The sequence below is a fragment of the Natrix helvetica genome (assembly GCF_964273705.1).
Source record: "Natrix helvetica genome assembly, chromosome: 3".
Classification (NCBI taxonomy): Eukaryota; Metazoa; Chordata; class Lepidosauria; order Squamata; family Natricidae; genus Natrix; species Natrix helvetica.
In genome coordinates, this window is record NC_138549.1 from 122,356,856 (window position 1) to 122,380,804 (window position 23,949).

Sequence of the window (23,949 nt, forward strand, 5' to 3'; positions counted from 1 at the left end):
CACAATAGGCAGGTGGTTAAGAACCTGTATTGCTTCTTCCTGTCACTTCCTGTTTGCTCGGAGGGTCATTTTAAGCGCTCCAAAGGCTTCAGGGACCTTCAAGAGGCTTCCCTGAAGCCTCTGGAGCAGTCAAAACGACCCTCCAAGCAAATAGAAAGTCTGTTCCCGAACTTCCGGTTTGCCCATAGGGCCACTTTTTTGCGCTCCGGAGGCTTCAGGGAAGCTCACGAAGCCTCCGGATGGCCTCCGGGGGAGGCTCTTTTCTCCTGGGGAGGGCAAAAATGTCTTTTGAAAAGGGTGAACTCAGCTGGCCAGCACGCCGATGCACCCTGGCCAGCTGACAGGGCAGCGCCTCGTGTGCCCTGACAAATGGCTCCATGTGCCACATGTGGCACGCGTGCCATAGGTTCGCCATCACTGCCTTATACTCTGTCCTTATTGAGAATAAGGACAAGCGGAAGGTTATGCCTTCCATTGGACGTAAACTGGACCACAGAAACTCTTCCTTTCGGAAGCAGTCCTTTCAAGCCGCTGATTCGCAACCCAATTCCTCTTCCAATTCCTCCTCCTTCCAATGCCCTTATGCCCAGGGCTCTGAACGTAACCAGGACAGGCAGCCTTTTGGGGACAGGATCTGTCACCAGTGCTTCTCTAGGCGCCCATTTCAAGGTGGATCGGTTAACAAGCTGTTCTGCCGCAACAAATGACCACCAGTCACACACTCCTATAGAGGGTCAGCTTCAACTGTTTACAGACCATTGGGAAACGACCACGTCAGATGCGTGGGTACTCCAAACAGTGGGGCTCGGCCTCACCCTACGGTTCATTTCCCTTCCCCTCCCCCCATCATTTCGTTCGTTGTCCCACCCCCAGGTGTGCCATCAAGAGGGGCTCATGGAGACAGAGATTTGTCATCTGACAGAAATAAGGGCCATAGAACCAGTTCCCCTGGGACAGGTGAGGAGGTGGTTCTACTCCATTCTCTTCCTAGTCCCAAAAAGCTCAGGAGGGTGGAGGGCCATCTTGGACTTGAAGAAGCTCAACTACCATCTTGCCTACAAGAAATTCAAGTTGCAGTCCCTCCAGTCAATCCTGGGCAGCCTTTGACCAGGGGATCTGATGACTTATATCGACTTACAGGAGGCCTACCTCCACGTTCCGCTAAGACTGGCCCACAGGCGATTCCTGCGGTTTTAGTATGCCGGCTGGCATTATCAGTATCGGGCCCTTCCCTTTGGCCTGTCATTGGCCCTGTGAGTCTTCACAAAGATGCGTTCCGCAGTGGCGGCGGACCTCCGAAAGCGCCCCATTCGTCTGCAATTTTATCTGGACAACATTTTGTTCCAGTCGTCGTCCCACACGCAAGCGCTGCAGGACCTGAAAGTACCATGGACTCCCTGCAGTACCATGGGTTTTCCATCAACCGCAAGAAGAGTCATGTCACTCCCTCCACAAGAGTGTTACACTTGGGAGCAGTGTTCGACACTTCGTCATGCCTTGTGTCCCTGTCTCCAGATCGGATTCGCAGCCTCCAAGAGCTGGTACGGCAGGTTCAACGATCCCCCACCGTTCCCGTAGTCCTGCTGTTGCAATTGCTGGGCAAGATGATTTCCTGTCTGGCAACTGTTCCTTGGGCAAGGCTGCACGCAAGATACTTGCAATGGTTCCTCCTTCCATCGCAAAGAACCAATGCCAGCAACTCCAGGGCCCGCCCATCGCCGAAAATTCTTCGCTCCCTCAGGTGTTGGCGAACACCAGCATTGATGAAGGGCTCGTTGTTCTGAGAACCCGAGCGTGTAATCCTCATGTCGGATGCCAGCTTTTTTGGGTGGGAAGCTCACCTCCGTAACAAGGTAGTGCAGGGCAGGTAGTCTGCCAGTGTGCTCGCCCACAACATCAACTGGCTGGAGTTGAGGGCGGTCCGCCTTGCTCTGCACATGCTCCAATCAGACCTGTAGGAGTGCCATGTGCTTGTTTGGATGGACAATGTAGCGACAAAAGCGCACATCAATCGCCAGGGCGGCACCAGATCCAGTGCATTGATGGCGGAGGCGGAGGCGCTCGGATGGTGAGCAGAGCGTCATGTAAGTTCCATAAGAGCAGAACACATCGTGGATAAACAACGTTCGGGCGGATTGGTTAAGCAGGTCCACTCTGGACCAGTCGGACTGGCACCTGTACCTAAGCCTGTTTCGTCAATTGTGTCTCAGGTTCGGCACTCCTCTAGGTGACCTTTTCGCCATCCCGGAGAATGCCCAACTTCTCTGCTTTTAAACCAGGTACACTCGCCTCAGGCAGAAGGGGTAGACGCGCTCAACTGCCCTTGGCCCAAGGGCCTGCTTTATGCCTTCCCACCATCACCTCTACTTCCTTGAGTCATCAGGAAGATTCTGCTGGAACAAGCGGAAGTGCTGCTGGTGGCTCCTTACTGGCCATTAAGAACTTGGTTTGCCGACCTCACCAACCTCTCGGTCAGCCAGCCTTGGAGAATTCCCCAGGAATTGGTCTCCCTCAGCCAGGGGGGTCATATAACACCCAGAGCCCCAGTGGTTCAATCTAACCAACTGGCACTTGACGGGAATCTCCTAGCTCAAGCCAACTTCTCGAGGCAGGTCATTCATACCATCCAGGCGGCCCGGCACCCTTCCACCACCAGAATCTATGGGGCCACGTGGTCTGCCTTCTCCACCTGGTATGGCTCACATTACCTAGAGCCATTGTCTGCGTCTCTCCCTCAAATACTGGACTTCCTCCAAGAGGGATTTGATAAAGGACTAGCTCCAAACACATTACGATGTCAAGTCGCTGCACTGGTCACTGTAATATCTGTTGAGTCTTCCCAACCGCTCAGCCGTCACCCCAGCATACAGGCCTTCCTTAAGGGTACATCGAACCTGTGGCCGCAGGTGATCCATCCATACCCGTCCTGGGACCTTGCTATTGTCCTCAGAGCTCTATCAGAACCAGCCTTTGAACCTCTCCACTCTTCTTCCATCAGGCACCTTTCCTTCAAGACGTCCTTCCTCGTCGCCATTACCTCAGCAAGGAGGGTGTCTGAACTGGCAGCCCTGTCAGTCAGGGAGGATTTGTGCCTCATCCACAGACAGGCTCATTCTCCAGCTGGACCTGTCGTTTATCCCGAAGATCAATTCCTACTTTCACAGGGGCCAGGAGCTTGTTCTCCAAAACTTTTTCCCGAGGCCCTCGCATCCTAGAGAACGCCGTTGGCATGCCCTCGACGTGCGGAGAGCTTTGAAGTGGTACATCAAGCGTACATCCCCTTTCCGATGCTCGGAGGCTTTATTTGTATCGTTTCAACCGGCGGCCATAGGCCGGAAGGTTTCATCTTCCACCATCAGTCGCTGGCTCAAGACTTGTATTTCCCTCGCCTACGAACATCAGACTAGGTCTACACCGCTCAGACTGACAGCGCACTCGACCCGAAGCACAGTGACTACCGCGGCCTGGGCTACCCAAGCCTCGATTGAGGAGATCTGCAAAGCTGCGACCTGGGCGACACCATCCTTATTTGTTAGGCACTACAAGAAATATGCCTCTGCGGATGCTACCTTTGGAAGACATGTCTTGCAGAGCGTGGTTTCTGCCGAATCTTGATGTGGATTGTGGATCTCATTGGAGGCACCCGCCCTAGTGAAATTTTGCTTGGGCATGTCCTTGCTTGGACACTCCAAGCAGTGCATTGGAGAATGACCATTGGCTTACCTGAAGGGTCGTTCTTGATGCACTGCAGCAGTGTCCAACCCCAACCTGGGGTATTATTTCCAGGATGCCCTGCTTTTCCGTATGAGGATGCTTTGCCTTACGGACATCCATCTCAAATGGACCATGCCTTCATTGAAAAACAGGATGGAAGGAGCCAGAGGGCGTGGCCAAAGACTTTCAATCCAGTCCTTGGGCAGTGGGACAGAATTTAACCCTTGCTTGGACACTCCTGCAGTGCACCGAGAACGACCCTTCAGGTAAGCCAATGGTCATTTTCATAATATTTTTGTACACACATAGTATAATCTAAATGATACCAGTTCATAGTTTCTGGTATATGTGTTAAGGTTTCATTCATAATTTAACTTACGCAGATACTTCTCTCTATACGTGTGTATCTGTGTGTGTGCCTCTCTCTCAAACCCCCACCCCCAGTGTGTGTGTGTGTGTATTGGATCACCTTAATCCTAACTCTTTCTCTTAGTTTTACAACATAATCTGTTTTTTCATTAATTCTTAACAACTACATGCATATTGTATAGAATTTTTTACAAGTAGAATATTTCAGTTGAGCTTTGTAACTACTAATTTACTTTTAACTTGATTTGTTTTATCCTCAGTTGACATTTGGTCAGTTGGATGCATTATGGCTGAACTTTTGACTGGAAGAACACTGTTCCCTGGTACAGACCGTATCCTTCAGAAGCATCTATAAATAAAATAAAACTACAGGTTAAGCTAGAATGGATAAATTAATTAATATGAAGCTATGATATTGAACTCCTTCTTGTGCAAATTATTGCAGGGCTATTTTGTCAATCTTGGCTTAGGAAAATTAATTCATTCTCTTTTAGAGAAAGCTTTTTTTTGGGGGGGGGTATGTACTCGAAATGAATTGTCGTGGCCTGGTATTTAACTGTGGTTGAGAAGAGAAAATGCATTGTTGCCATAGAAATTACATCATTAAGAACATCCAGTGATGTTTTATTAAGAAAAATACATATGCATGGGAATATTCAGTGGGAAGGTAACAGCGTTCTGTGCGCTTTGACATATAGTCATGCTGGCTACATGACCCTCAGAAATGTCTTTGAACAACACTGGCTCCCTCAGCTAAGAAATGGAGATGAGCATCAGTCCCCTAGAATCAGACATGACTGGATAGGGAAAACCTTTACCTTTATGGGAATATTTATGAAAATAATAGTATAATGCTTATATTGTTCTTTGAATATTCTCCAAATAGTAAAATATACATTTTTATTTCTAGTTAAATTAAAATGTCTTAAAGTCTCTCTGGTCTTAATGTTTCAAAAATAATGTCTTCCTAAAGAGAATACTAGGCTTCTCAAATTTTAAGTATATCCCATTAGTTTAGGGATAAAATGGGTTTATCTATTACTTGGTAGTCGGTCTCTCTTTCATTTCTTCTGTGTTTGGGTACTTTTAAAGTACCCAAGATTACATTAAAATGCTCAGTCAAGTTTGTGTTGAGTAAAATCTAAGACTAAAACTGATGGATAAATTTTAAATATTCCTTCTTCTACCCTGACCCCATTCAATGTAATATTTCAATTGTAAAGTTGTGGTTTGGGAAGTGTGTGATTAATTTAGTTGAGGTGAACTTTTAGGCTGTGTTTTTACACTGTAGTAAAGTGTTATAACATGATTTATTGAGCATAGTTATGGTGACCATAAATTGGGATGTACAAATTATTACAGTGCTTTCAAATGTCACACCTTAAACCCAAATTATGCACACACCAACATGTTTGTGATGTGTGAACTAGACCTGAATTTAAATTCTTCTCTCATCATAAAATATTATAAGAAAATTGTCTACATAGGCACACAATCTATATAAACAAAAATGTAATGTTGTTTGTTCAAAATCTCAAATCTCCGAAAGTTCTTCACCGATTGCTTTGAAATTTTGATACAACATTGCATTCGAATATGCGCATGTTTTTATATACATATATTATATATATGTCACACCTGTGACAGGCAAAAACATGCTTTTCTCCCCTCTCCTCCCGCCGGGCCTTTGCTGTCTGAGGCGGGGTGGCGCCTGCACCATCATTCGGTCGCCTCCACCCACCCTTAAGCCAGCCTTCCCTGCCCAGCCCAGCGGAGCTCCAGAGGAGACGGAGGCGGAGCATCTCCTCAGCCAGGTCGGCCGCGCACGCTCTCCACCACCCCCACAGCGAGCCAGCTACGGCCTCACCAAGGCGCCTCTGATGGGTGGCAGTGTCAGCCTGAGGTGCAGTGGGGCTGGGGCGCCCGCTGGGTGCCCCGTGAGGTGGCGGCTGCAGCGGCAGCAGCATCTCTGGATGGGGCCATGGCTGACGGGGGCTGCCTCGCGTCCTTCCTCCTCCTCCTGCTCCTCAGGGGATGCTGGGCGCCTCATCTCGCCGCCATCGCTGAGGGAAGCTGGGTCGGGGGCGGAGGCCACCTTCTCCTCCTCTCCTCCTCAGCCCGGCTGGGCCGGCACCTTAGGGAGGTTTCGTCATCGTCGGTGGCGGCATCAGGCCTTCCGCCGGCCCCAATGCAGCAGCAGCCACAGCAGCCTGACTCAGTGGCGGAGGCGCAGGAGAGGAAGAAGATGGCGCAGCACACAATGCTGCCTCGGTGGGCCAGCAGCAGCAGCAGCAGCACCGGCTTGGAGGACTTCCTGCCCGACCTGCTGGCCCAACTGACGCCGCCTCCTCCGGCCTCCGATGCCGCCTCTATCTTGGTCTCCTCCTGCCCTCCTGGGGCATCTTCGCCGCAGAGCCTGGCGCTGCTCTTGCAGGGAGGAGGAGGCGTCGGGGGTCCGGCAGGCGCCCAGTTGAAGAAGAAGAGTGGCTTCCAGATCACCAGCATCACCCCAGCACAGATCTCAGCCAGCCTCAGCTCCAACAATAGCATTGCCGAAGACACGGAGAGCTATGACAACCTGGACAAGTCGCATACCGAGGACTTCTCCTCCTCCGAGGTCCTGGACGTCTCGCTTTCCTGCGCCAACGACTTGGAGGAGTAGCGTCTCCTCCGAGGAGACACTCAACAACTTCCACGAGGCCGCATCCCCGACGCCATCTCCCCCAATCAGCCTTGCCTGGCCCAGCAGCCCCAAGGCCTGACCAACAGCAGCACTCACCCGCCGCCCCACTACGCCCACAGGAGACACCCCAGCCTCCCTCCCATGCTGAGGTCTGGAGGGGCCCCATCCAGCCCGTCATTCCGGAGGCTGTCCGTCACGGGGAGCTTGGAGGGTGCCAGGCCGGGGCCTGCCGGAGCGTCCTCTGTGGCAGCTCTTGCAGGGGCCACCGTGGCTCACTTCCATGCCTCTGCCAGGGTAGCCGTGGCCGGTGCAGTGAGTGGCAGGGCCCGCCAGGTGGGCAAGACCCTCACGAACCTTGCTGCTGCTGCTCCGGGCATGGCTCTGCCCGGAGGGAACCACCCTGGGAGTGTTTCTTTTTTCGCATGCTTTTGGTAAATGTGCCTGGTCCAATGTCTTTCCAGCAATTGAAAATTGTTTCTCACATGGACAATTATATGTTGCAATATTCTAGAGTCGGCAAACTAGACAATCTCTATATCTGCACAGACAATGGAACAACAAAAAATATTGTATATCCACAAGCCTTGTGAAATTAAACATATTAGAAACTTGCGCTTTCTCTTTTCTTTCTTTTCCATTTAACCAGATTGGGCCACAGCAATGCATGGCCGGGTACAGCTAGTTTATAATGAAAATACTCTAATACTCTAAATTATTATACGATGTAGAAAAGATGTGGAGACTCTAGAAAGAGTGCAGAGAAGAGCAACAAAGGTGATTAGGGGACTGGAGACTAAAACATATGAAAACCGTTGCAGGAACTGGGTAAGTCTAGTTTAATAGAAAGAAGGACTAGGGGAGACATGATAGCAGTGTTCCAATATCTCAGGGGTTGCCACAAAGAAGAAGGAGTCAAACTATTCTCCGAGGCACCTGGGGGTAGAACAAGAAGCAATGGGTGGAAACTAATCAAGGAGAGAAGCAACTTAGAACTGAGGAGAAATTTCCCAACAGTTAGAACAATTAAGCAGTGGAACAGCTTGCCTCCAGAAGTTGTGAATGCCCCAACACTGGAAGTCTTTAAGAAGATGTTGGATAGCCATCTGTCTGAAACGGTATAGGGTTCCCTGCCTAGGCAGGGGGTTGGACTAGAAGACCTCCAAGGTCCCTTCCAACTCTGCTATTGTATTGTATTGTATTATTAAAACTTTTGAAAAGATAATTTCAAAATATTACATTGTTTTGGTATTTGCTTATTGATTACTCATTTTGATTATTGATCAACAGTTTGCTTTATCTGAATAAGATATTTGGCTTTTATACAATTCATTGCTGATGATTTTGGCAAGCTTAGTTGTGGGACTTTCTGGTCCTTAAAGATGAGTCTTACTGCTACTTGCATTTCTTTTAATAAAATTTGTTTTGGATAAATCCTTATTTTAGTTTTACTTCTGCTAATTACTTACTTAGGTGTCCTTGAATTGGGACCTTGGTGATTATATGGACAAATGCCACCCATCTCTGCCTGACCGTAATTGGTAACTCTTTCAATGACATTTCAATGACCATTTAGATGCCTTCATCTACTTTATCTATTGTTTTCTACTCTTCTCAACCCTACCGGTGCTAGTAGCTTTCCTAGCACATTATCCATTCATAATGAGTTTATGCTTCTTAGTTATTGTCTCAAGAAAATAGTTTTTATTTTCTCTAGGACTAATTGATCGTTTTTCTTGCAATCTGTCTTTCTCCTTCCCAATGTGTCCTATTTTCACAGTTGTGGTATTTACCAACATAAAACCATTGCTTTAACTACTACTCATTGCTTTAACTACTACTCATTGCTTTGATGTATCTTAATTCTGAAACGGGCATTATGAAGTTTTGTAAAGTTCTATTTTATATTTTATGTTAAGTCACACTTTTTGAGTCATATAAAACGGATTCACTTATTCTGTTTTCTTTAGCTATTGTTGTTTGATCTTGCTGGTCATTAACTGTAGAGTAATTAAATGAAAAAATCTTTGTCGTAAGTTTTCCCTTCTGTATCATCACCTTGTCTAAGATGTTTGTTGCCTCCCTCTCCAGAATTAATCCTCTTTCCTTCTTCAGCAAGTCTAAGAAAATAAAAATATCTCTCCTCTTATTTCTTTACCATCACTTGTTAGTTTGCTAAGCATGATAATTTTTATCATATTTAACCTAGATTATTTTCCCCATTTTTAATTCGCAATCACATCTTCTGAGCATTCTTTACTTTGAGTAACAAAAAGATACTATTTGTGTATCTCAGATTGTCATGTTTTAAAATTCAGATTTGATTCTATCGTGTCTTTCATCATTATAAAAGATTGATTGTATAAATTAAACAGATTGATAGTAAAAATTAAAAAGACACTGTGCCTCTCTCCATTTGCTACCCAAGCAAATCTGTTTCTTCTAACCTGATTTTTAACAATGCCTTCTTGTTCGTTGTAGCTGCTCCAAAGAAGAATCATCAGGTATTTTGAAACACTGGTTAGCTATATTATATTCCACATTGGTTTATATTATATTCCACATTCTGTATAATAAAGAGTTTTACTGTTATCAATAGAGAAAGGTAAATATCTGTCTATTGTTTTTGTTGACCATCTTATGATACTTGTTCATTCATCTCTGCCTTTTCTGAACTCTGATTATTCATTTGATATTTTTATCCATGTATCCATGTATAACTATAAAAAAAAATGAAGTAACATTTTGCTTGCACTTCATGTTTATTTTGACAGTCTAATTTTTGCTTCTCACATTTCAAGCTTCAACACTATGCATCCATGTAAAATTTAAAAAGTTCTCTTTCAGTTCTGGTACCAACTGTGATTTATTTTTCTTCCACCATTGATCTGACTATTTCTTTATCAAAGCTTGACTTTCTTTGTCAATAATTTAAAGGGATGCCTTCTAAGAAATGGAGAAATGGGGTAGCTCACCAATTATTTGGCACCCTGGTCTGTCTAAATGTTTCATCTATATCCATGTAGTTTTTAGATCAACAGTACAGAAGTCATTGCCTTCTTCTAAGTAGTCAATTTCTTCCATACTTCAGAATCCAACTTGTCCCCGTAGTTGTAGATTACTCTTAGCTTCTCTTTTAATCTGACTGCAATCAGGAATTGTGGAATCGTTTCCAGAATGTAATTAAATCATCTAATCATGTCAAAGTTATAATTCAGTATAGGAATTTTCTTCTGTAGCTGATCACAAATTATTCTTTGGATCGGTTTCAAATAATGCAATTTCAGTATTTTTTACTGTTTATACAAATGTTCATCAGTTGCTGACTTAACATATCTTCAATCCTCTTAAAAATATGTATAGATAATGAAGAAACATAATTTGAACGTAGTAAATAAAATAGTTTCAAGAATACATAATAACTTAGTTCATTTTTCAAATTCTTTTTCAAATAATGTAAACCATTTAGCATTTATCCTAGAGCAGGGGTTCTCAACCTGTGGGTCGCGACCCTTTTGGGGTCTAATGACCATTTCACAGGGGTCGCTGAGACCAGCACAACTCTAAACTTTAGACTCCACCTCGCGTTCCTTGAAATCTCCCGTGGATGGGCTCCGGAGTCATCGCCGGCTATGGAACACGTAGCCGCGGCTCCATGCTGTAAAAAACAGGTGCGCGCACACATCCCGTACAATTAGCCTCAGAGACTTCGTAATGGCGGGAAAGTGTTCCTGCGAGGGGGGAAGGGCCTTAAGTACTGCTCCAGGCTGTAATTATGCAGGGCGTGCGCGCGGCTATATTTTCCATGCCGCTGCCAGATACTTTTAACTATATCTAAATCCACAACCAGATCAAGAGCCAAGCTCAGGAGCCTGAATTGGCCCCATTCACACAATGAAAACCTGCTTGCTAAAAGTACCATATGTACAAAGGAAAAGAGAAAAAAATGCAATGCAAATTAACAATTTTAAAAATGATACAAGTGGAATTATTATTAGAAATAAAATGTAACAAAGAAAATGATATGTATAAAAATATAAAGTTGGGTTTCCTGAAATGCCACCCCGAGAACCCATCAGAGAAAGTAAATAAGCAAGGGCAACAACGGAAAGGAGGAAAGATGAGGAGGGAAAGGAAGAAAGGGTAAAGCAGAGGGAGTAAGGGAGGGGAATTAAGAGTAGGAGAGAGGGGAAGAGGGAGGAGAAGAGGAAAGAGGAAGAAAGGGGAAGAAGAAGGGAGAGAGGAGAGGAGGAAAGAAGAAGGCAGAGAAGGGAGGTAGAGAAGATAGAAGGAGCAAGGTTGTTGCAAAATAAAATGGGGTGGCAAGAAAGTGACCCAAACTGTATTCCATATATTTGTAAGAAAATAACAATAAATGATTAATGATAATGATATAATTAATGGTAATTATAAGAGTGTATATTTGTGAATGAACTTGAAAGAGAAAATAAAAAACTTTTTTTAAAAAAATAAAAATTAAAAATAAACAATGCACAACGTTTGCCCAATAAATTAAGGTTAAGCTTACCACCACCACCAAGGTTAAGAGCACTCCTGCAAACAACCCCAAAACAGGTTGAAGATCCATCCAGGCAAGGTAAGCAAGTTTGTGAATGCAGCTGCAGGCAACCTAGTTAAGGAGGCTGTGGGAATAAAGCCACTGTGTGTCTCTGTGTATGTGTGTGTATGATTGTATAGCAGCCGAGGCTGTCCAGCTTCCATGATGTGGTTCTTTTCAGACCCAAAATTTAGGAGCAGACAAGATGTTGGCTGCCTCTATAAAAAGATGTGGAGACCCTAGTCTAGAAAAAGTGCAAAGAAGAGCAACCAAGAGGATTAGGGGACTGGAAGCTCAAACCTATGAAGAACTGTTGCAGGAACTGGGTATGTCTAGTTGAATGAAAAGAAGGACTTAAGGGTGATGTGATAGCAGTCTTCCAATATCAGAGGGGCTGCCCCAAAGAAGAGGGAAGTAGAAGTAAAGTAACCTCTTAACACTTAGGCAAGAAAAACCAAAGCTACACCATGCTTCAAGACAAAATTTCATTTATTTGTAATTAGAAAGAAATATCCCACAATATATAATTACATATTGTTTTTGTGATTAAACACTATGCTTTAATTATGTTCAATTTATAATAAAAATACATCCTGTATATCAGATATTTACATTACGATTCATAACAGTAGCAAAAGTACAGTTATAGAGTAGCAACAAAAATAATTTTATGGTTAGGGGTCACCGCAACATGAACTGTATTAAAGGGTCACGGTATTCGGAAAGGTGAGAACCACTGTCCTAGAGGAAGCAAGATATTTAGAACAGTTGGTTTTGTTTGTTTGTTATTACACATACAGCATTTTACTGGTAAGAATTAAAGCTTTGTATCTCTTTGTATCTGGTCAGAATAATTTTATTTATTTATAAAATTTATATGGATTTAATAATTTTATTTAGCAATGCACATCACAACTTTTATAAGATAGGTTGCTTCAAATTCAAGAAGCTGAAATTCTTCCTGTTTCAAATAATTATTATTGTCTTGACATTTTTCTTATTGGTTTTGGATAATAAATTTGTAATTCACTAGTTTGGGATAAACTGAAGGATATAATTGAATTAGTGGGCTATAAGCAAAATATTTTGTTCTATATTAAAACTAGTCTCAAAAATGCTACTTAACGTAGGCTTTAGAAGTAAATAATAGTAATTATTACAATGAGTAGCACCTGTGCATGCCCGTTTTTTGTATTTGACACAACTTTCATCTTGTTAATGACTTTGAGTTAAATACATCTAACTTAAAACCATTTCAGTCTTCAGTATATAAATCAGATATTGCAAAAGTGCATTGCATTAGGAAATGGTTTGAATGAGGTGGAGGAAGCCTAAATTAACTTGGAAATACTTTAATAGCTAATAAAAATACTTTATAGACCTTAGTTAGTGATAGGTTTATCTTAGAACTTCAACTATATTCTTATCATATTTTTAATCCTTTAGACAAAAACCTAATTATGTCAGCTGTACAATTTTACACTGTCTATAAGGCGTGATTCTCAAAATTCTGAAGGCCTGTATTCTACTTTACTGCTATTACATTCAGAACTATGTGTTACTTTCATGAACAGGAAAATAACAGCTTATGGATAAAAAGTCACAATGTTGAGAATAATTTCATGAAATTATGTAGCTCTGATGAGTGGCCACCTCCAGAAGTTAATTACTTCCAGTGTCCCATATTACTTAGATATATTTCACTATAGAATTTCCAGGGGGTATTTGGGATAAGTATTTATACGTAAGAGTTATGCTAATTTTGCTTATAATTATTTGGTTGAACTTTTCCCCCTTTATTTTATTGGGCTGCTGCTTTTTCATTTTATTTGTCCCAGAATTTTCCTTTATGGTCCATTGTTAGATATTGATCAGTTGAAGCTCATTTTGAGACTCGTTGGAACCCCAGGCCCTGAGCTTTTGAAGAAAATCTCTTCAGAGTCTGTGAGTTTAAAATTTGATTGTAATGACTCCCTTATGTGGATTTCTTTTCTTTTATTTGCTCTGCTGTCATGAAGATTGTGTCTATATATTTTTTATGTTTGACTTTTTTTTTCTTTATTTCTATAGGCCTCTTGATGTTTCACTGTACTTCCTCTATATTGTTTTTCAGTTAACTAGTTCCTCATATTATTCTTTTTTTTTGTTGTTTCTCTATAGGCTACTTTAGGCTTAGCTAAACATTGAATATATTTTATTAAATGCTATTAGTATAGACGTTTTCACACATGCTATTGAGAAACTACATGAAATACTGCAGGTGCAAACTCTGAAATGGGTGTCCTTTTCCTTTACTTCTCCTTGTATGTTTCCATGTATGTCCTAAATTTGTTCAGGAAAATCTAGCTCTCTAGCTAGGAAGAGTCTATTTTTTGTTCTAACAACGAAAATTTGTACCAATAAGCCATTGGAATAAATAACACAGTGTGCCCTCTCTATTAAGTGGATTGTGCATTTCTTAGACGTTAGTCTTTGCAACTTGAATTTGTAAAATCACAGACTTAACAATCCATGAAATGAAGTATTTGAATTGCAGTTATTACTTGCTTCACACACCAAATTTGAGTGTTCTTCATACATGCAAGAATCCCTTGCCGGCATGATTTTTTGCTGAGAAATCTGAAAGTCACCTCATGTATTGGTGCTTCAGATTGCATAATTCATTTAGAGTTCAAAGCATGGCGTCATAAAATTGCTGTCCAATTTTTTTGTTATCACAGTTAAAGTACATTTGAGCGTAGTAGCGAACACATTCTGCCTTTCTATATGAGTAGATTTTTAATATAATTTCAATATAATTTTTAGTATAACATCATCATCAATGAAATCATAAATTGAAAGAAACTATGATAGGAATGGTTGAAAAACGCTTAATTCATGCAGTCCAGGAATAGTTGATAAAAGAGGAATATATATATAATGTGGATGTATAAAACAATTCTTTTTTAAAAAATATCCGAATGAACAAAAAGGTAATACTTTAGATTGTAAAAAGAATAATGCTCAAGAACTTCAAGGGAAATGAGCGGTAAAGAAATATGAAATATAAGTAAGTAAATAAAGTTACTATTTAAACAGGTGAAAACATGACAGTTTGAAGAAAACTATGTAGTCAACATTCTAATTCTGGAGAGATTTAGAAGAACCAGCTTATTGAGAAAAGGGAAAATAATTGTCCTCTGAAAAGCATGTGCTTCAGTTTGGTAAAAGCATGAAAACTAATTTTTCCTGTATGTTGTGTAACAAAAAAAATACTTGTCTTTGTGCTTGACAGCTTGGAAATCAGGGTCTACTTTTCAGGTAACAGGGTTTTTTTCCCCTTACAGCTTCATTGATTGCAACTGTCACATCAACTCCTTTGTGCATGCTGTGTTTTGCTCTGCTAGTTGCCAACTCAAGATCTCAGGAAAGAGCATGTTGAATAGTGCAAAAAGTTGATAAAGAGTATATAGCATGTCGATAAACAGCATCTTGTTATCTGTAAAAGCTTTCAAACAAATAATTGAGATAAAGATTTTGGTTAGCTTAGTCATTGGTTTGAATAAGCAATGTGACATACAGATCTGATAAATGTAATATTAACCTACACAAAGTATAAGACTTATTAGGGATTGATTTTTCTGAGAATAAACAAAAGACAGTATTGAAGATCAATGTTTTTGCAGAAAAATTAAAAATTCTGGCCCTCTAACTTGGAATCTGTGTTTCAGATATAGGGAATGCGGTGGTGTTTTTTTTTCCTGTAGCTGATTCTTGACAGCTACAACTTTAAGTCTTGCTGCTCTTGTCAGTATTAGTAATATCTTAAAATAATATCATGGTATTTTCCTAAGTCTGGTTAGACAAAGGATCAATTCCTCTTTTCATGCTCACTTTTTATATGGCTAAAAATATGAGCTCTTGACTGTTAATTACCAGTTGCCTTAACTTGCATTATTTGTTAGTATGGAAATTGGCAATACCAAGGTCTTATTCTTTGGTTGAATTTCCCCCCAGAATTGTTCAGTTATACTAGTTGTCCAAAGAAGGAGAAAATAAGAGTCCCTACGCTTTCCAACGTGTGCTTCAATTCCTTTTCTAATTAATCTCATTATATACAGCCTCTTGTTTATACCTGTCTTATCTGGGAGAAAACAAGTTGCCCATCTTTTCCTATGTGACTTTTAGTTTGATAACAAAAATTCAGCAATGAGTGAGTAACTAATCTGACTTCTTGCAGATAAAGATATACATCTGCCATAAAAGTTAAGAAATTGAGCTTCTGCCTAAAGGCAAAATGTTTATTGGCTGTCTAAAGTAATGATGTTCTTTAAACAAAAATATGATAATAGCATATTTTCTTAGAGAAAGTAATACTATATTTTCAAAATAGATTGTATTACCAATCTGAAGTTGAAAAATCTGGTACCCCTTAGTTTAGTTTGGTATTTACAGTGTCATGAATTGGTTAAAATCTCTTTTCTTCCTTCCCTATGCAGGCAAGTTGTGATTTAGAATGAAATGTCATACATGGAATTAAATAGACTAATGTGTGCTTTTTTTTTTTTTTTTTTGCTAGTCACTTGTGCATACTTGGCTTTAGTTGATACTAAATCAGTTTCCTTTTATTCACTGACAAAGTAGTATTTTTGTGCTTTCTAATATTGCATGTTTGCTTTGAAAGTTTGTATCTATAGGAAAGATTCTTAGATGCTGTACCCCCAAAGCATTCTATTATGTAACAAAAGAGTGAAAGCTAATTTGAGCATTGACACTGTTGAAATAGTAACAAAGCCCTTGACAAGGCATTTTAAGATATTAACCAGCTTCAGCAAATCATGCGTCTGACGGGGACACCCCCTGCATATCTCATTAACAGGATGCCCAGCCATGAGGTGAGATCTTAGGAGGACGTGCACATTGGTCTGCAATTTGAAACATTTAATTATTTTATTCACTTTAACATTTTTTTAACTTTCCAAGGGCACCCAAATTTAAACAATCATAAAGCCATTTATAACAGTCTACTCCTAATCTAAAAGTACTTACTGACCTGAGGATCTGGTTCCTCCACTTCTCTCCATGTAATTCCAGCATTTCATGTTCCAGTAGTAGGTACAATTAAAACAAAATTATCTTTACAATGTATTTAAAGGATAATACATAGGGAACTGTATATATTTTTAAAAGAAACAATTCAGTCTAGATAATGGGAAAGATATTTTTGATACCCACCAGTGTGAGGATCATTAAGGCAGTTTTGAGGAAGTTTATATTAGTACAGCTAGTGCTTCAGGTGAAATCTTGTCTCATTTCACTAAAGTTTTAGTACTAGAAAGCACCAATAACAAATCTATACAAACAGTAAAATATTAGAGAAAGGTGCTGTGAACATGTATTTCCCAAGAACTTTCAAAAGCTGCATTTTATACCAACTGAGGTTTTCAAACTTGTCTTCACAAGAAGCTCTACATGTAGGCTGTAGTTTACTACTTTACTGTAGTTCAGTGAAGACGTAACCAGAAGCAAATCTAAATTGATGAAAGTCACACATTTTTGTCTATTCTTCTTAGTACAATTGTACACCTTTCATTTAATTGGTACACTTGTCCCATACAGATGCTACTCTGCTGTAATATGTTGCAATGAATCAATGTTCCAACCATCTAAGATCATTCAGGTGCCATTGCTATCCTCTAGCATATCACAGGTATTGCTTATGCAGTGCATAAGACTCCAAATCTAGCCTTTATTTATAGCATCATTGTCATGTTGAATATATAAATGAGAAGATAAAGGTAGATAGTAATTAAAAAACAAAAAACAGATGAAATCAAATTTAAAAAAAGCAGACCTACATAGAAACTCGCAGTGATTAAGAAGCATACTGGTAGTTTAATAACATGTTTTATTTTCCTCCAGGCAAGAAATTACATACAGTCCTTGTCTTACATGCCGAAGATGAATTTTGAAAATGTATTTATTGGTGCAAATCCTCTAGGTAAGACTCAACAGTAGTTCCACCACAGTGGAGAATATAAAATGCATTTACACAAGTTTGTGAACACTATTTTGGCATGACAGATAAAGATAAAGGCTTTGAAGTAGTTTTTCACATACATATTGAAGATGACTTTGGTTTCATTTGTATACAGTCATTCAGGTTTAGTCATAACACTAAATCTCTCCCACTTCATTCCTTCTGCCAGGAGATAAGGTTAAGCAATCCAGATGTTCATGTTGTGGTTCCTTTAGCATCAAATATGACCCAAGAATGTTTCATTTGTTTTACTCAGTTCATACTGATACTCAAAACTTTAATGTAATTTACTGAATGCTAGTCTTTCAGATGATGATACTGGAGAATTTCTGGATAAAAATCCTTCCTGAATAGAATTTTGAAATTTGCTAGTGCATTTTGTTCCCTTTATTTTTGAATTTGCTTTCTAGTGTCATTGACCTGTTTCAATAATTTAAAAATAGATTCTGCACTTTGCCATAAAACATGTTTCAAGGGGAGGTTTTTCCAGCAAGTGCAACAAATTGTTTATTCATCCAAACACAACTGTCCATTCAAATGAGAACTCAGGAGTATCAGGACCTTCTAGGGATAGAGAGATAGAGACAATTCAGTAGATAGAGATAGATAGATCCGTAGATAGAGACAATTCCAATTGTAGCACTAAGTAATTTGGAGGAAGCAAGAGGAGAATGAGACCAGTTAACTGAAAAGTCCTAAGCCCAACCTATATTTTCTCAAATATTTAATTTTTCTTACAAACAAATGCTAAGTTGGTAATTGTATTATGCTGAGGCAACCAACCTGATTATGTCAATATGTAATCAAGACTTGGAAGGACCCGGAAGGCAGCATCCCTCTGTCTGAAATAAGCCTTTTAAGTTTTTAATTTGGCATGACCTGGGGAGGGGGGCAGTTTTCATCTGCAAGGTTCTAATGGCTTTTCAAGGTTTTGAACCACAGATAACCAGATGGAAGATCCTGTGCCTGAAGTTAGGCTCTAAGGAATAGTTAATTTGTTGCTGCTGTACCAGATTACCTGCTACTGTGTTTCCCCAAAAATAAGACAGGGCCTTATTAATAAGATAGGGTCTTATTTTCATTTGACCCCCTGAAATAAGCGTTTGGCCTTATTTTCGGGGAGGTTTTATTATTTTGGAGGTGCAGGAGGTGGCGAGCGTGGTCACCTCATGTCTGCTGCTGTGTTGCAATATTTTCAGAAGGCTTATATTCAAGGGAGGGCTTATTTTAGCACGTGCGCTCAAAAGCCCAATTAGGCTTATTATCCAGGGAGGTCTTATTTTCGGGAAAACAAGATATTTAATGAGATCTCTACATAAGCTGCTTGACTGTGTTGCCAGTTAACAGTGAAAGCTCAAAGACTTAATGTCCTTGGAAATTTCATCCTGCCCACATCTGATGTAGAGTCTGGGCAACCCAGCAGTTCATGAACTTCATGGGTACTTGAGTGATTCTGTCAGCATTTGATCCCAGGTCCTGGAGTTGGTGCTCTAGCAAAACCAAGAGGCTACCTATGTAAAGATTGTCTGGTTCCGGGGACATTTCATATGTACTTCTACCATGTTTCCCCGAAAATACGACATGTCCTGGTCATAAGGCCATGCCACATTTTTCTGGTGGGCAAAAATATAAGACCTCCCCTGCAAATAAGCCCCCTGGACAACCCCCCCCACCTCCGGGAGAGCACCGCTCGCCAACCTAGTGGTATCCCAAAGTTGCCAAGCCGCAAGTGGGGGGGAGGCAAAGGTGATTGCGTTGCTTGGCACCTTTAGGATACCGCTAGGTTGGTGAGCAGCCCTGTGCTCAGCTAAAGAGGCGGGTTGCCGGGCGGCTGCTCTCTTGCGAGCGGGCTCCCAAAGAGCCAGGCAGAGCAGCCACCCAGCAAACCCACTTTCCAGCCGGGCATAGCGCCATTCACTGACCTAGGGGTATCGCCAAGCTGCATGAGCACCTGTTCGCCGCTGCCCGGCTCCTGCGGCTTGGCACCTTCAAACTGCCTCTAGGTCAGTGAATGGCGCTCTGCACGGCTGGAGAAGGGTTGCTCGAGCAGCTGTTTCCCTCTTGCTCATGCGCCTCCCAGCCTCACAATGCCGTGGCCCAGCTCTCCCGGCAGAGCCAGCGCACCTCCGCTGCTGCCGCCATCCCAGCATGGCTTTTTCGGTGGCTTCCAAACTGAGTCTTCCTGCAGTGGCTGCTCTGGGAATACGTTCTATGGTTGTATGCTCTGGGAGTATGCTCTGCCGGCAGCCGACTCACAACCATACAGCGTACACCCAGAGCAGCCACTGCCGGAAGACTCAGTTTGGAAGCTGCCGAAAAAGCCATGCTGGGATGGCGGCGGCAGCGGAGGTGCTCTGGCTCTGCGGGGAGAGCTGGGCCAGGGCATCATGAGGCTGGGAGGCACGAGAGCGGAACAGCCGCTTGCGCAACCCCCCTCTCCATGCAGAGCACCATTCACTGGCATTTCGAAAGTGCCAAACCACAGGAGCCGGGTGGTGGCAAACAGGCGCTCATGCGGCTGCTCATGAGCGTGGTCGCCTTCAAGTCTGTTGTATTGCGCTGCTACGACAGCGCAACACAGCCGTTCGCCCCTGAGGCTGTGCCTGTCTCTTTGCTCGCAAGAGAGCAGCCGCCTGGCAACCCCAAAACAATAAACCCTCTCCTGATAATAAGGCCCAAGCCATATTTTGTGGGTAAAAAGAAAATAAGACCCTGTCTTATTTTCAGGGAAACACGGTAAATGAGGTTGGAGTTTCCCTTGAAACTTAGATGCAATTTGAAGGTCTTCTTGAATTCTTCCTATAGCTCCTGATCAAAGGGTCAGCAGCAGCTGTTAACCAGGGAGAAATTGGTACAGATTCACATTGTGCAGCAATTGCACATGTTCCTGAAACTGGAAGGCTTTTTAAATAGGTATTAAACTATGATTATGTCATGTTTGGACTACCTGAGTGCACTCTATTTAAGGTTGTCCTTGAAGGCAATTCAGAAGGTTAGGTTGGTTCAGAATGTGCCATTATGAACAATTAAAAGATGTGCTATGGGATGCCCGTGTAACACCTTTGCTTTGTAAGCTGCACTGGTTACTGGTTACCATTAGGTTCCAGTTCAATATCCTAGCTATCCTACTAAAACCCTATTCAGCATAGGGCCTAGTTGTTTGAGGAACCACCTGTCTTTGTGTGTGCACATCCTTTAAGATCAGGAAGAGTCTGCATATCCCAGGTCTTATCCATTAAACAATACGAACCAGGAAGCAAGATTTCTCTTTTACAGAACCTGTGCTCTGAAACAGTATCTTCCTAGGGATTTGAATGGCCACAGCTCTATTGTATTCTACTGTACTGTATGCAAACACTGAAGACCTAGATCTTTTCCTAGGCTTTGGGCTAGGAAGGGATGTGGACCCCGTCCGGGAGAGAGTTTTATGTCTGTTCCACTAGGATGACCATTTCCTTTTCTGTTGTCTGGTATTGTTTTGTTTTTAATTTTTTATTCTCACCTGGCCTTTTGTTAATTAAATGAGACAAAAGAGACAAAAGAGTTTAAGAGCCAAAAGAGAACTCCACACACTTCCTCCTCTTAAAGAAATGTTTAAGATAAAAGTGATTTTTTTTCTACCTTCATTTATTTCTTATGTTTTATTTCATATATAATGCATGTCACTTAGTTTTCATTGATAGTTAGATTAATAAGCACATACTTTGCATTCACGTTTCCTAAGCCCATAGTTGTGTCCTAAGATATGTGGCCATACAGATCTTTTAAATAAATATTATAAACATTCTTCCTTTTAAATGTGGTGCGCTGCCTCCTAATTACTCAATATTTTCTGGATGCGGAGCAAAGTCGGCAGAAGAAAGCCCAATAACTCGACATACCCTGAACTCTGCTTGCCCGTTGGTACAAAGCTAGTTCGCCCCCTTGGTGCACTGTGGAATAGTGTGCATTCATGAACTAACAAACTAGCAATCTTGAAGTGCCAGAACTACTTTGTTGTAAAAAGCATTGCAGATTTCCTTGGCCGTGTATCACACACACACACACACACACACACGACTCAATACTTTTACTATTCACCTTTATGCTCAGAAACACAACCAAGGGTTCCTGCTGAATTCAAATTTTCAACGCTTTTCGTAGAAGCACATTTTTCTTATAATGTTGTTTTGTAGATATTAAACTCACATTCTTCTTTTTGCATTCAAAAATGAATGCCAGCATATTGGCATTGGGAAATGCTGATTTTTCTTTAAGTTGAGTTGGGACTTTACGAGGAACTGGACATTGATCCCTCTTTTTGTTCTGTTCCCTTGGCTTCTGAAGCTGTAGACTTGCTGGAGAAGATGTTGGTGCTGGACACAGATAAACGGATCACTGCTGCTGAAGCTTTGGCCCACGGCTATTTTTCTCAGTATCACGACCCAGACGATGAGCCAGTGGCAGATCCTTACGATCAGTCCTTTGAAAGCAGAGAACTTGATATTGAGGAGTGGAAGAGTAAGTTTTCTGGCAGACTGATGTGGTGAACCAAGTATTGCTGATGCCATTCACCAACATTATTGTTGTAGTTCATGTGAAAAGATAAAGATGTCAGGAAGTAATGCAATCTAGTTGGGCAAAATAGGTTGTGCAGAAACATACTTTCTGAATAGAGAAACTCAGGAAATGAGTATAGTCGCATAAAATGAGTCAAGGCTTCTATGACTTACCATTAGTATTAAAACGCTTCTGATGATGCTCAGCGAAAGAACACTTCACAAAATCCTTCTCTTCACTATAGTTTTTGCATTCTACCGAAAAGAAAAGAAAAATTATTTTGCATTCACTAAGAATTCCGTAATTGGAAGAGGAAGTTAAAGGAAATTTATGGGGGAGGGGGACAGTTATAAATAAAGAAAAGAAATGGCTGAAACAGACGGAAGAAAGGGAAATAGTTCAAGGCAGATGGGAACAAGCTCACTAGCTTTGTCTTTCTCCTCTGGCTGAGAATCTGGTGAGAGAAACAAGCTGTGGAAAGAAAGAAAATGGCAGGAAGCTGAAGCTGAGGCAAGAGAGAGGGAGGAGCTGCTTCTATCAGTTAGGAACTCTCACTGTAGAGACTGAGTGACTGTAATGGAGGGTCTCACTAATTATGGAGACTCCATGCAAACTGAGGATCCAGGAGAATCCGAACCTTCCACGAATGTTTTAAATGGATAGAGAGGGGGCCTCAGTTGCAGACTCTTGTTGCATACTTTGTGGGATCCTGAGCACACTGACTGAAAGTAAGAGCCATTGAATCAATGGGATGTACCATATTTTTCGGAGTATAAGTCGCACCTTTTTTCCTCAAAAAGAGACTGAAAATCTGAGTGCGCCTTATACACTGAATGCAGCATTTGTTGCTTCCCGAAACCCTGCCCCTTCACCAAAATGGCTGTGCATAGCCTTTAGGAGGCTTCCAGGATGCTCCTGGGGCTGAGGAGGGTAGAAATGAGCGAAAAACCAGCAGTTACTAACTTAACAATTGTCACAAGAAAGGTTGTAAAATGGGCAAAGCTCACAATGACTGTCTTGCTTGGCAACAGAAATGTTGGGCCCAATTGTGGGCATAAGTCAAGGACTTAATGCAGGGGTGTCCAAACTTGGGAACTTTAAGACTTGTGGACTTCAACTCCCAGAATTCCCCAGTCAGCATGGCTGGCTAGGGAATTCTGGGAGTTGAAGTCCACAAGTCTTAAAGTTCCCAAGTTTGGACACCTCTGACTTAATGTATACAAATTTGTACATCTGTTCACAAATGGGTCAGAACCACATATTTGTTGGGAGATCTCTCTCTCACCTCCCCCCCTTTTATGTGTTTTCAGTAGGAGTTGACAATGCTATTGAGAAATAGGGAAGTTAAGTTGTTCGTTTCTAATTTTCCTTTGGGACAAATGCAGTACTTGTAATTCAGACAGTTTGCACAAAGGTAGTTGGGATGTGGATGAAGCATACTGTATATCTAGATCCCTATGTGTATTTCCCTAGTCACAATGAATGTTTAAATTAGAACTTGGGAGGCATCTAATATTTTTCGCCACGATGTAAAAAAGATGTGGAGACTCTAGAAAGAGTGCAGAGAAGAGCAACAAAGATGATTAGGGGACTGGAGACTAAAACATATGAAGAACGGTTGCAGGAACTGGGTATGTTTAGCTTAAGAGAAAGAAGGACTAGGGGAGACATGATAGCAGTGTTCCAATATCTCAGAGGTTGCCACAAAGAAGAGGGAGTCAAACTATTCTCCAAGGCACCTGAGGGTAGAACAAGAAACAATGGGTGGAAACTAATCAAGGAGAGAAGCAACTTAGAACTGAGGAGAAATTTCCTGACAGTGAGAACAATTAATCAGTGGAACAGCTTGCCTCCAGAAGTTGTGAATGCCCCAACACTGGAAGTCTTTAAGAAGATGTTGGATAGCTATTTGTCTGAAACGGTATAGGGTTTCCTGCCTAGGCAGGGGGTTGGACTAGAAGACCTCCAAGGTCCCTTCCAACTCTACTATTGTATTATTATTGTATCTTGGACTATATTTGCTGTTATTTAGCTTGCCATTTTCCTCTAAAAACATTTGGGTCTCTACAA

At 41.7% G+C, this 23,949-nt stretch overlaps 1 protein-coding gene across 2 annotated transcripts in view; it reads left to right on the forward strand.

The window, feature by feature from the left end:
* MAPK14 (mitogen-activated protein kinase 14) overlaps positions 1-23,949 on the forward strand; it is a 48,442-nt gene that overhangs the window by 22,113 nt on the left and 2,380 nt on the right. Inside the window, exons 8-11 of one of the 2 annotated variants that reach the window (XM_081948021.1) lie at positions 4,344-4,415; positions 16,116-16,195; positions 17,223-17,301; positions 21,667-21,840. In XM_081948021.1, coding sequence (XP_081804147.1) covers positions 4,344-4,415; positions 16,116-16,195; positions 17,223-17,301; positions 21,667-21,840 — 405 coding nt within the window. Of the gene's footprint in view, positions 1-4,343; positions 4,416-13,185; positions 13,266-16,115; positions 16,196-17,222; positions 17,302-21,666; positions 21,841-23,949 lie in introns of both variants that reach the window. The other variant, XM_081948020.1, reaches the window with a different exon arrangement.